The following is a 13,129-nucleotide window of genomic DNA, read 5'->3' as shown; positions in this document are numbered from 1 at the left end:
ACATGTACGCCACTAAACATACAGCTGTGATGTTTTTAAAAGGTGTAATTAACTCGACAGAGCCGTTTTCGCCATTTTATATACGCCTAAACAGGCAACACGGGATTTTTTTTCGCTTCCATTTCTCGGGTAAAATAACTGAGCTAGCTACTTAGCCTGCTGGCTAACATTAGCTGAGCGCAAGTTCAGTAAACGTCACCTCCGCGGTGAGCGCTGTTTGCATCCGAAAGCAGGAATCACATGATCCATCCAGATCCTGTCTGCTGCGAGTAAAAGCTACACATAGTCCAAGGTATAATAGGTGTGTGCAATAACTATTTTCTTTGTGTTTTATTCGGAGTCTGATACTACGGTGAAAGTTTTGCTCGCACGCTGCGGTTGCGTCAAAGTTGTCACAGTCTTTCTGGAAGCTTGTTTAGCCACCTCAATGAACAGTGGTCTGATTTAATGTAGTTACCTTGATGAGTCTAAAGTCTGATTAAGGTGTGTTTTGTCCTTACTTCCAGGCTGAGCTTCTTCAGACAAGACACCCGTTCCTATTTCCTTGTCTTTTTTCCCCCTCCAGGACGATGAAGCTGATCATCCTCAATGACTACGACCAGGCAAGCGAGTGGGCTGCCAAGTACATTAGAAACAAGATTTTAATGTTCAAACCTGGCCCGGACAGATATTTCACCCTGGGGCTCCCCACTGGTAAGTAGGGCCTTGCAGCGCCATAAAGCTGTTCATTATACTCATAAGTTAGTGCAGGGGATCCTGTATCACAGTGTGTAAAACAGTGAGAAAGTTAGCAATATTTCCCCCCTCATCTGCTGATTCAGTGTCAGCAGCGGAAATAGCCACCAGGCCTGTTACTTGTATGATCCAATCATCGAAACATGCTTAAAATATACTTACAGGAGTACAAGTTGTGTTAAATAGAAAGATATAATAGTGGGGCGTGGATCTGCAAGAACTGGCTAAATGTTTCAGCTTGTAAAACACAGAATTATTGTGACATAACATGTTTGCATGTAAACTTTATATTGCAAAGAGCCAGTAAAGCCATCACATACATCCACCAGAGCAAAAAAATATAACAATTTCCTCTGAAACGTAGAAGAGTAATTGTGTAAAATCTCTCATTTTTGGGAAAGAGTCCACTTTTGCTTTGTAAACCTTTGCCTCTCTTCAGGAAGCACCCCCCTGGGTTGTTACAAGAAACTGATCGAGTACTACAAGAACGGAGAAGTCTCCTTCCAGTATGTAAAAACGTTCAACATGGATGAATATGTAGGTAAGTCCCCACCGGTCTTTGTCCCAACATAAAGGGATTACACATTGAGGAAAGCTGCGATCTTGCATAAGAAACTGTCATAAAATCCTGCGTAGGGCTTCCCAGAGATCATCCTGAGAGCTACCACTCCTTCATGTGGAATAACTTCTTCAAGCACATAGACATAAAAGCAGAGAACACCCACATCCTAGATGGCAACGCTGCTGACTTGCAGGCAGAGTGTGACGCCTTTGAGGAAAAGATAACAGCCGCCGGGGGGATCGAGCTGTTTGTCGGAGGTCAGGAGGTCACAGTGCTGTTATTGAATACGACATAACCAACTACACATTTGAGATTTTGTATCAAGTGACTTGGCAGTTATTGTTAAAGTTTAAACTACTCCTCTTGTCCTGTCAGGTATTGGACCAGATGGCCACATCGCCTTCAATGAGCCTGGGTCAAGCCTGGTTTCCAGGACTAGGGTGAAGACCCTGGCAAAGGACACTATCATGGCTAACGCAAGATTCTTTGACGGGGATCTCTCAAAGGTGCCCACCATGGCACTGACTGTGGGAGTGGGCACTGTCATGGACGCAAAAGAGGTTAGAAGCCTGGATGAATATTGACCATCTGTCCTGTTTCTGTGTTTTGCTTCTGTTTCTTAAACCACATGTTTGGAATCAGCATTTTTTCCTGTCAGGATTTTGCTTTGAGTTGCAGAAGCTTGTATTGCTCAGTGATATTGTCATCTTCCTGACACAACTGCAAGTTGCCCTTGCACAACAGGCCACAGGTCACATTTCATTTATTTTTTCCCCTTTCTTCTCAGGTCATGATTCTCATCACCGGAGCACACAAGGCATTTGCTTTATACAAAGCCATAGAGGATGGCGTGAATCACATGTGGACAGTGTCTGCGTTCCAGCAGCACCCACAGACAGTTTTTGTGTGTGACGAAGACGCCACCCTGGAGCTGCGGGTCAAAACTGTGAAGTACTTCAAAGGTGAGATTAAATCACGAAGCTACAGTGCTTAAGTTTCTGTAATTCACTTGTGGCGAATTGCCCAGGTCGCAGACATGAATCACAGAAAACATGCTGATTCTTGTTCCTTCTTAAGGGATGATGTACGTGCACAACAAGCTGGTGGAGTCGCCCCCCTCAGGGAAAGAGAAGAACTGAGGAGATCTCTTCAAAACTTTGTGGATTCATGAGGCATTTGTCAAAAATTAACACTCCAGTGATTCCTTTATCTTCTGGTGGAGATACATTGGTGGACATCAAGCAGTGCTTGGTGTTATTTTCAACTAATTCTTGTAGTAATAATCATGTGCTGGTATTGCACAGACTGTTCAGGTTTACAGATGATTGTTCATACAGCTTTGCTTCTCATTTGTTCTTTGTAATAAAGTGCATTTAATTTTTATATCTGTATCTGTTTGCTTGGTTGGGAATAGTCTGTTCCCTAAGTCACATGACAACACGTAACAATTCATGTTGCCTTTAAGTGCTCCTTGTAAATTTCTATTTCCAGATATGTGTTGAAAGCAAATGCAAAATGGCCCTTTGAACAAATTGTGTTATCGTGCCTTAAAGAAGCCAAAGTCCTTCTTGTCAATGGCAGAAAATAACTACTATAGGAAGATAAATACCCTACTTCAGTACATTCTCAAGGTACCTTTATTTTACTACAGTATTAGGATTTTCTGCTATTTATTTATTCGAGCACATGCAATATTTATACCTATATCCGACTACATTTCAGAGGAAGATATAGTTTTTACTTCACTTTTTTTTTTAATCTTACTGCTACAGTTGGTGGTCTCTCTGCTTAGTTCAAGATTTTATAAGCAAACCCTACGATGCATCGTCAACAAATAAATTACCCAGTGATATAAAGCATCAAAACGCTGCACATCAGTATTTGTAAAATATAATATATACAGATGAACTGTGAACATCTGCACAGTGAACTCTTTGACTTTTGATACTTGAAGTACATTTTGTACATTTTTCTGGTAGCAATGAAAAAAAAATCCGACCGCGCTTGAACGCAGCATCAGATCCTGCTCTGGTCCGGGCGTCAGGAGGGGGAGAAGGAAGGAGATGGCCGACTAGGAGGCGGTGTTACCTTTGCTACTTCGTTGGCGAGATTCCTATTTTACAGCACATCTGAAGTGAGAAGAGGACGTTTTAATATTTCGCTCCTCTTCCACAATGGCAGAGCAAAACAGCAACGTCAGATACCAAGAGGTGTGTATTTACCAGTTTGTCGGCACGTTAAAACGCAGCTAACAGCTAGCGTTAGCTGCCCACCAGCTAACACCAGTCAACATTAGCCTGTGAGAGGAAAACAGCGACATTAGTTTACGGGCGGGCCTGAGTGGGCGATACATATCTTAAGCTCATGTTAAACCAGATATCTCACACTTACTGAAATGCATCATTTAATGAATACTAATTATTTTGTCACATATAACTTGAAGTCTGTGTGACCCATTTTCATTTAGCAGCTAAGTACTCGTAACATTAGCTAGCTAGTACCGTCAGTGGGTGGCTTGACCAGAAATGTTGTGTTGCTTTGTGCAGCCTTGAACCATAACATACTACCTGACAGTCCTGATCAGAGCCTGTCAGTAACTTAACCTCTAGAGACAGAGCAGGATCGAAATACTAACGTGAAGGTGCAGCCTGCTCATGTGTCGACACACGCAGATGATGTGTCAACATGATGCACAGCTTGTAGTGTAGCGTTAGTTGGAGCTGCTATGTAGTTTTGATGATGTGTCAGTGGTTACTGTGCAGAAGCTAATCCTAAACTGTCTGGAGAAAGGAATTGATGCAGACATGTCCATCATAACCACTTGTTGCACAGCACATTAAATAAATGCGACATCAGTGCTGATGTTGAAGCTTGTTTCCCTTTTTTTTCCCCCTCTGATGCACCTCCAGTCCATCTGTATTTTGATTGTTCAGTACCAGGCTTAAGTAGAAAACAGATGTGCAAACTGTGTACTTGTAACTTCATATTGCAATGTCTGCATTAGGTATGAGAGGATATATGATAATTTAATGTAACGATTATCCTCTCCAGCACAATTTCAGTTCACGACATCCCAATAATCAGCCAAAAATTATTAAAGCTTGAAAATAAAAACTGAAATTGCACTAAATCCTACTGGAATCACTTTAACCTTACATTTTGTTTGGAAACAAATATGTGTATGGCATCACAGAGAGGACACATCTTTTTTGTGTGTGAAAAACAATCAAAGAATTTAAAGAAATCATAAATCTTGAGGCCTTTCTGCACTAATAAAGGGTAAATACATATTGGTAACCTCTTTTCCCTGTTGTTGTTTTTTAGTTTGCAATCCCTTGTATTTACACACACCAGATTTAACTTGTTTTTGCAGGTAAGATAATAAGAATAACATAAGATAATGAAAAATCACCACAATCTGCAATGAAATCTTTTATTGTCCCATCCCTCATCTATTTATGGTCTATATAGTCAACTGGAAAATTCAAATGAGAGCAGATTTGCAACATTGTCTGTAATCGTAATTGGTATTAAACCAACCTGAATTATTACAAGAATAGCTACCACAGTATAAACATTATGGCAACAGTTGACAAATATTTAGTATCCCATCATTATTGTATTTTAATATTGCCAACAGGACATGGAGTACTTCAACCCTTTTCATCCACAATAGCCAACACATAGATTTCCTAAAGTTCTGTTGTAATTTATTCACATTTCTTCAGCTGGTGAATGAGGAGGAGCCGGCCCAGTCATCCCAGGAGGGTCCTGCCCAGGACGCACCACCACCCTACAGCAGCATTGCTGCAGCAAATGCAGGTTAGAAACCTTCCCAGCTCCATCACATAGTGTCAGATAACTCGGAACAAACAGAAATATTTAAATCCCTGATTATTTGATTGTGCCACCACATGCTGATTCTCAATTTAAAGTGTAAGCCTTCCATCCTAAAGCAGTTTTTGTATTTGAGTATGTGCAGTGAAACATGCTAAAGAAACAAAAGCAAAATTGTGAGAGTTCTCATTAATCTATAAAAGTATGAATTTGACAGTATGTAAGAGTCACATCCTACATGGTCTACACCTCAATGTGAAATCTAAATAAAGTACAAATGGCTCATAACTCAAGTGTACTGAAGAGGAACACTTGAATAAGTCTGTATAATTCTGTAAATCTGCTGCTCTGTACGTACATACTGTACGTCCTACACTATTAGCTGTAGAATGAATAATGTACGGGGGGAAAGCCGGTGTGAGAGGCCGTTCAGAAAGTTCTGATGTTTCTAATCTCACTTCTTAAGAGGGCATAGGTCAACATGTTGCATAAGTGGGTGTAGCCTTGAGCTCTTCCTGTGCGAGTCCATTGATCGCGTTCAGTGCTGTTAGTGTTTGGACAACGCTAAGGAGCGTTCTGGATAGCTGCCAAATGACCCAGATAAAAGTCTTGGCTTGTGTGGAACAGAACATAAACACTAATGGACACATATACTACTAATGTGTTTCGTCTTGCTGTAACTCATCTCTCCCCCCCGGTCTGGTTTACATTTCTCTTTAGCTGCTTCTCTTTTTAAAGGAAGTGAAAGTAGATTTTTGTCTGTCAGCAGTCACACCCTCATGACAGCTGAAAAATCAACATTAGATAACCTTGAGTTCTGCTGTTACCATTGATTTTTAATTAAATTGTCAGCTGTTTATTTATTAGTTTATTTTTTATATTTAGAAGAATTGAGTTTAGTTTTTGTGCTTTTGTTTGAGTTTGTTTAGAAACAAGACCTCTGTACATGGATGAAAAGCCATTTGTTTGTTACCTCAACAGCTTTCTTTGAATACAAAGAAGATGGAGGAAGATTTCCCAACCCTCCATCCTACAGTGTTGCCACCACTTTGCCCTCCTATGATGAAGCTGAGAGAAGCAAAGAAGAGGCAGCCATCCCCCTTGTTACTGGAAGAGTCACAGTAAGTCAATCTAATCTTCAGACAACATTTAGAAATATTCCTCATCATAAAGTGCCTTGTCATGTACGAATACGTCACGTTTTCAGACAAGACAGACAAAACATCAGGAGAAAATGGAGATCAATGCAAGTTATTGTGATATATTTATTATATACTTCTTATTTTTGGTGCAGGAGGACGACTTTGTGGCCAGGGATGACTTTGAAGATGCTGACCAGCTGCGAATAGGAAATGACGGCATCTTCATGCTCACTTTCTTCAGTAAGACATCGTGTCTGCGGTTGACTTGGACAGTTTTTCTTTCCTTAATAGTCAACTAACTTTTGGTTTCACTTGATTAGAGTCTCTGGACATGAAAAATATGCTCTCTCCCTTGACTTACCATAAGTTATAAAGAGCTCTAGTATAATATTTTCTAAATAAAATTTGGCATATTTTCAAAGGCTGTTAAATACTTTATTGGATGCAAATACCAGGAGAGGAGAGGAGGAGGAGGAGGAGGAGAATCTGTGCCAGCCAGTTTGACGACTTCAAAACCCACAAACATCTTTGATTTAAAAAAAACTTTCAATGTCTATTGGTCATGCTTTAAAAATAACATATTTATGGGTTTATGGTCCGAGGCAGTTTACTTTTCATTGATTATTCTCGTCTGTCACCAGTGGCATTCCTCTTCAACTGGATCGGCTTCTTCTTGTCGTTCTGTTTGACCACATCAGCCGCCGGCCGATACGGGGCCATCTCTGGTTTTGGCCTGTCCCTTATCAAATGGGTTCTTATTGTCAGGGTAAGAGCTATTAAGTAAATATTCACCATTTTTAGTTTGGCTACTTAATGGTGTTCAGTGGATTGAAGTTGTAGGATTACTAGTTCAAATCTGTATTACTCTTCAGGAAGACTAGATATCTGAAAATGATCTCAGATACTTTTAGAATTGTGTTTTAGCTCCTATTTTTCTTCCAGTTTTCAACCTACTTCCCGGGTTACTTTGATGGGCAGTACTGGTTGTGGTGGGTGTTCCTGGCCCTGGGTAAGTGAGAGACATAATTTTGGCCTTTCCAATTCTTTCCCACAGTTACATTGGTAACTATCTTATGTTGAATGATTCTTGCATTACTTATCTTTTCCTTGCCCTCCAGGCTTCATGCTGTTCATCAGAGGCTTTGTTAACTACTCCAGAGTGCGTAAACTGGCTGATCCCACCTATGCCACTCTTCCCCGAACAAGGGTACTCTTCATCTATTAGAGGTAAGGTGTATCACAGATATGTTTGTCATTGAAGACATGTACATGCTCAGAAGAAGAAAGGACATTTCTGGCCTTACTTACCTCACACTAACTGTTAGATGGCATTAAACAGGACAAGACAATAATTCCCACAATCCCGTGCATATGTCGTATATTTTGTTTTGATTGAGAGACCTCTAGCAGCAGAAAATGCATACTGTGCGTTTAACATCTTAGCTGCCAGCCGAATGAACCGCCTGCACTTCATTTAAAGGGCAACTGCACCAATTTTACACATCAGAGTTTGTTTACTCCTGTATATGTAAATAAAGAATTAAAAAAAGCTGATAAATTGTCTAAAATGCCATCATTTGCAGTTGCCAGACCTCTGTAACTCGTTCCACATCTCTGCTTGAAACTAGCGGCTCAAGGCTACATTAGCTGCTGCTAGCATAAAACACCCAAACCTCAGGCAGAACTTTACACAGTTGAAAGGCACTGTGGGTAATATAGGCACCGTGGATTAAGAACATAGCGTTTTATTTCTTCCCCTAAAAGGCGAACTGTTGAGTCAGACAGAGATTTATTAGCAGTTTTAAGCACTTACTCCAAAATCCAAGCACCTTTCGAACCAAACACCACTTTAATTTGTCATTTTTAAGGATTTCCAGCACCTGTACAAACGCTGTAGAAGACACAAGATATATCTCATCACTGCCAGTACTTTTCTTGAGAGGAAAATTTCCTTGGGTTGAGAGACCCTCATGTTATTTACTCTAGGATTAAGTATAAATCCATGTTGACTTAGTTTACACACAACATCCTCATGTTGATAAGTAGATAAATACAGGAAATTGAGAGAAGTGGCTTAATCTTGTCAGTCTGCGTTGTTAATGTGCATGTAAACATAACCACTGACAAACTACATCTTCCCTCAACCCAAATTCAGGATGTTTGGATGTGGAAGAACTGGACACGACCAACACAAGCAGCAACTCTGTGAAGAGTTTCAAATTTGAAACGAAGAAACTTAACAAGAAATCGGCCAGATGAGTTATAGATAAAGACAATAAAATAATCAGGAATCCTATCACTTGTTTTATTTTGTTTTGAAACTTTATTAATGGAAAAACGGTTAACAGAAATAGTCCCTTAATGTACTCATTAGTGGCGAATGTTAAGTGCTATTTACATCTGTCTGTAATGTATGAGTAATGCCTTATATCATTTGGTGGTAGCATAAGAGCATGCAGCTGCCCTCAATAAATAGGGAGAGTCTCGTGTTGGCGACACTTGAAGCCAACAGGTATTAATTAATAAAACACTCTGTAGACTTGCCATAGCATGCAACACACTTTGTAATCCGCACTAATCTCACTTCATGGTTTTATTGTGACTATTATAGGCTGTTTTTAGATACCACATACACTTACAAAGCTTTCAATAGGCTGTAAATGCTGATGACCACATATTTCACTCACCTGTTGGCTTTAAGTAGTGTTGCCCTTTTGTTTAGCCAGGAGGGGGCAGTGTTGTCTGCTGCTTTTAAGGTGTTAGAAACGATTCATTATGGGCATTGTCATAATACAGTGTACACGCTTGTGATTCAAACACAGTGTCAGTGGAGTGTGCAAGAATTGCAACCATATGTCAGGAGTTATGATTTTGCCTGTTCAATGTTTTGTTGTACATTAAATCAGGTAAAGCGATCCACCCTGGAGATCGAATTTAGGGCACAAATATGATCTTAGATGGTTGAGTCTGGCCACAAATGTCAAACCCCAGAGCAGCTCAGTTGACAGTAAAGGGACATCTGAATTTTTTGGACATGATTTCTTCTGTAGACATGTGAGCACATTTTCTGGTTCACGTCTTTTCAAAAAGCTAATTTAGAGCTTGACCTTTTCTGACTCTCTTCGGTGAGTCAGTGGAGTAGGCGTCTCATTCATTTTCAGCAGAAAAGCTCTGTGATTATAACAAAGAGGTTTGGATATCTGAAGTTCAGCTATTTATGATCTGACTCAGATTTTTCAAATCATCAAAGAACATATAAATAACTCAAGTTCCATTTCCAGGTTGGTTTTTGCCTTAAGATTTAATTGACAGATGGGGGTGGGAAGTCTGTTTTTTTTCTTCTATTTTTTGTTTTGAAACTGGTTCAGAAGGTGTAAGATGTTAGCTATGGTGTGGGTATTCAAACTATATCAAAGAATGTTGTATGCAGGTGCACTTTTAGGTACATAACCAATAAAACCCAGAGGATGTTCCTGTCGTAGTTTGAAGCCCCGGACATATTAAACAGGTAATGAACGACGCAGTGGTGCAAGATTGTGTTTCTGTTTTATATTGTGGAGAAAACAGCATGGCAGTTTTTAAGATCTAACCACTGTTGTCGATGGAAGGATGGACTTCCGTTTGGTCCGGCAAACTGAACGGTCGGCCTCATCAGTTAACTTCATACTTTTGCCCATTCTGCTTGTTTCTATGTGATTTAGAGCTGCAACCCTGGGGTTTTGTTGATATGGAACTGTACAGAAAACGTTTAGTGTTAAATAAATGTCACTTTTAATGCGTCATTTCTGAGTCGTCTCGATTATTGACTGCGCTGCCACAAAGGCTTGGTGGTCATATATGCTCTGTTGAATATCATGACATTACTAATGCTACATTATTTACATGTTAGTGTTATGAATCTCTGTGTGGCTCAAGATGACAACAGAGCCACAGCCAAGGCTGGATTAAATGGATAGATTACACCAGGCAGACAGTTTTTGTTTGTTTATTTGTTTATTTTAGTCCCTACCACAAGCACATATTTACATTTGGTAAACAAAATGACCTGCACATTATTATTATTATTATTAGTAGTAGTAGTAGTAACAGTAGTAGGATGCTCATTAATGTAGTCAGGTATATGTTTTTAGCTTACCTGTGTGTATATTTTGGTATTCATTAACAGTTGGTTAGTCATATACTTATAAGATAAGTAGTAGTAGTTTTATATATATTTTTAGATTTTAAAATATATGTCAAATGTTATTGAATGCAGGCAGTTGATGGTCTTTTGCCCTCTGTCGGGGCCCCCTGGTGGTAAGGAGGTCATTGGCATGTGTCTAGATCCAGCCCCGGCCACAGCCCTTAATGTACAGCTTGTTTAACGGTGCACTGTACTATTTCACACACTGATGGCACCGAGTGGCAGCAAAGTGGAACTGCTGGAAAGCCTTCAGCTTGTGACAATGTCGACATGCAGAGCAGAAAATGTCTCCTCCGGAGAGCAGAGCGTAGATTGCAGAAAACTTTAACTAGAAGGGACTTGAAGCACATGACATCCACTAAGACAGGGGAAATCTCAATCAGTGAGTTACTTCTGTCATTTTGCTTTCAAGTAAGTGATTTTAGTTTATGAGAAAATGACGACATTTTTAACATTTTTCCTACTGTGGGTCACGATGACCCTTTAAAGCCGTTCCAGCAGTCTTATCTTTCCAGACCCACATGAAAAATTACTTTTTCCTGCCTCGGGGGCCAAACTTCACACTGACATCTGGAAACAATTTAGATAACTAGGATTTTACTATAATTGCACTATACTGGGGTGTTAGGGTATAATTATAGTATATCTGTGGGTCCTTGAGGTGGCTCCAGGGCAGAAATCATTTAAGAGGAATCATTTATCCCTGTAATTCCACCCGTGACAGAATGTGTGATTATTTGGATCATGGGTTTCATGCACTTTGTGTAATAAAACATTTAAAGGCTATATTCTTCTCAGATTGGGGGCCCTGAGACCAAATCTTATCAAATAGGATATGTTGCTTATTCCATTATGTGAAGGGCTTATTGCACGGTGACATATAGTCTCCTCTTTCGTGCAAATGTTAAGGCTTAATCCTGAAAAAAGAAAACTGACATACATTTGATCTTGACTTCTTTTTTTCCCACATCTCTTCTTCATGTTCATAAACTAAGATGGTGTGTATTTTAACAGAAAGAAACCCATCCTGGAGCAGCTTCAAATGTTGAGGTATGACTGTGTGTGTTGAGACGAGTCGTCTTCACTCCCCGGACTCACGCAGCTGTCGGGGCAGAAAGAAGATGGCCTTCTGTCCAATGTGAGTCCTTGGACCCAGTTTAGGTTTTCCGTTCTTTTTCAGAGCTACGTACCAGCTCTTCTCCTGATGTTTCTGAGACAGATAGGTGTTGTAGTGGTTCTCCTCCAACTTCTCCAGGAAGTAACATTCGTCCGTCAAAGTGGGCTGAGAGATAAACAGAAGAGAAGAGACCCGACAGCTGACGGCACTTCAGATGTTTGAGGTTAAAAGTTTAAAAAATACACTCACCAATGCTTACATCAAGATTGTATAATGGTGAGTGATTAATCATTTATAGCAGATATCATTGAAGGTATTCAGTGTACTGATTTACTATCACATGGGTCATCAGGTCTCTCGTAGATACTCACTGAGCTGTACAGTCGCCCCTCGTCACTCATGGCCAAATATCGCCCGGCCTCTGTTCCCTCGATGACCACAACACCTCTGTCCACAGCTTTCACCTTTAAAACAGCTGAAAGGAGGAAAAGGTTTGAAAACATGACAACTGATCCCTCTAAATACACCTCTACGATCACAGGTCGCTGTGTTTTGGTAAGGGATAAAATGGCATGGACAAATCTGAGACTTCTGCTTCAGCCCCAAACATCATTGTTTCCTCTGGTCAGCTGACAGATGGAGGGACAGAATTAGTCCTACAACTAGCTACTTAATGTACTTGTGCCTTTTATTCCTTATCCAATTAAAAATGATGTAAGCGATGTTGTCATCACCCCCTCCCTCCTCTCTACGTCACCACACTTGCATGACTGCTTTCTTTTTTTCAGGGCAGCTCTCTCTGCCTCTTTCATTTCTTCAAGTGTTTTTCTTATCTTGGTCTGTTTGGTAGTTTAAGCCGTCACCAGGAGCGCTGGAATTAGCAGCTTTCCCTCTTCTGCATTTGACAGTAAACATGAATATAGTGGTGTGGAAGTATAAAGTAGCAGAAGATGGAAATACTCAAGTTAAGTACAAGTGTGCTCCCTGAAAATTGTACTTCAGTTGCCTGCAGTACTTAATAAATGTTAGTTACATCCCATCACTGTTAAAATGAACTTTAAAGTCAAATACACCTTTGTAAAACAGAACAACTGGATTGTGTAATGTGGTGGCACCCTCCTTTTTAAATGTCAGTAACTTTCCTCCCCATCTATCGGACACCCCCATCTCTCTCTCTCTCTTCCTGGTCTTTGAACCTGACACACCTGTTAGTGCGGGAAGTGAACGCCTCATGTTGTAGGCCTGACCTGGATGTAAAGTGCGCAGTGCGCTGCGGTCTTACTGTGAACGTCCCCATCATCCCTCTGGCCCTGCACGCTCCCATCGGCCAGGATCTGGAGGTGATGTCCGCCATTCATGCAGTACAGCCGAGTCAGCCGCCTGTAGTCCGGCAGCAGGCCGCTGTCCACGGCCTGATCCTCGGGTGCAAACACCTCCTCATCCGCCATCCTGCTCCGAGGAGACGCAGCGGAGCAGCCGACAGGGAGGCTGCTTGTCTCTGCCGGCGGTGTCCCCTGCAGCGGTCAGGTGTCTGCAGGGTCGTGAACGAGCGC

The 13,129-nt window shown here is 40.8% G+C and overlaps 3 protein-coding genes across 7 annotated transcripts; 2 read left to right on the top strand and 1 right to left on the bottom strand.

The window, feature by feature from the left end:
• Positions 1–58: 58 nt before the first annotated feature.
• gnpda1 (glucosamine-6-phosphate deaminase 1) lies at positions 59–2,680 on the top strand. Of its 5 annotated transcripts, none has more exons than XM_073486932.1 (7): positions 59–292; positions 566–693; positions 1,175–1,276; positions 1,372–1,554; positions 1,673–1,857; positions 2,085–2,259; positions 2,375–2,680. In XM_073486932.1, exons 2-7 carry the CDS (start codon positions 570–572, stop codon positions 2,434–2,436), a joined length of 831 nt encoding a protein of 276 aa, XP_073343033.1. In that variant the 5' UTR covers positions 59–292; positions 566–569; the 3' UTR covers positions 2,437–2,680. The 5 variants fall into 5 exon arrangements, with proteins under 5 accessions (XP_073343033.1, XP_073343032.1, XP_073343031.1 ...); XM_073486931.1 differs by having other exon boundaries at positions 59–301; XM_073486930.1 differs by having other exon boundaries at positions 59–483.
• Positions 2,681–3,327: 647 nt separating this feature from the next.
• Positions 3,328–10,058, top strand: ndfip1 (Nedd4 family interacting protein 1). Its single transcript, XM_073486831.1, has 8 exons — positions 3,328–3,507; positions 5,026–5,119; positions 6,116–6,255; positions 6,429–6,516; positions 6,918–7,042; positions 7,219–7,285; positions 7,395–7,503; positions 8,432–10,058. Exons 1-7 carry the CDS (start codon positions 3,472–3,474, stop codon positions 7,499–7,501), a joined length of 657 nt encoding a protein of 218 aa, XP_073342932.1. The 5' UTR covers positions 3,328–3,471; the 3' UTR covers positions 7,502–7,503; positions 8,432–10,058.
• Positions 10,059–11,540: 1,482 nt separating this feature from the next.
• fgf1a (fibroblast growth factor 1a) lies at positions 11,541–13,098 on the bottom strand. The gene is made up of 3 exons (XM_073487524.1): positions 12,859–13,098; positions 11,948–12,051; positions 11,541–11,741 (listed from the first exon to the last, which is right to left on the bottom strand). Exons 1-3 carry the CDS (start codon positions 13,022–13,024, stop codon positions 11,541–11,543), a joined length of 471 nt encoding a protein of 156 aa, XP_073343625.1. The 5' UTR covers positions 13,025–13,098.
• Positions 13,099–13,129: the final 31 nt, after the last annotated feature.

Source organism: Pagrus major, chromosome 18, assembly GCF_040436345.1.
Source record: "Pagrus major chromosome 18, Pma_NU_1.0".
NCBI lineage: Eukaryota > Metazoa > Chordata > Actinopteri > Spariformes > Sparidae > Pagrus > Pagrus major.
Note: the sequence above shows the minus strand (reverse complement) of the source record. Positions and strands in the feature narration are given on the sequence as shown.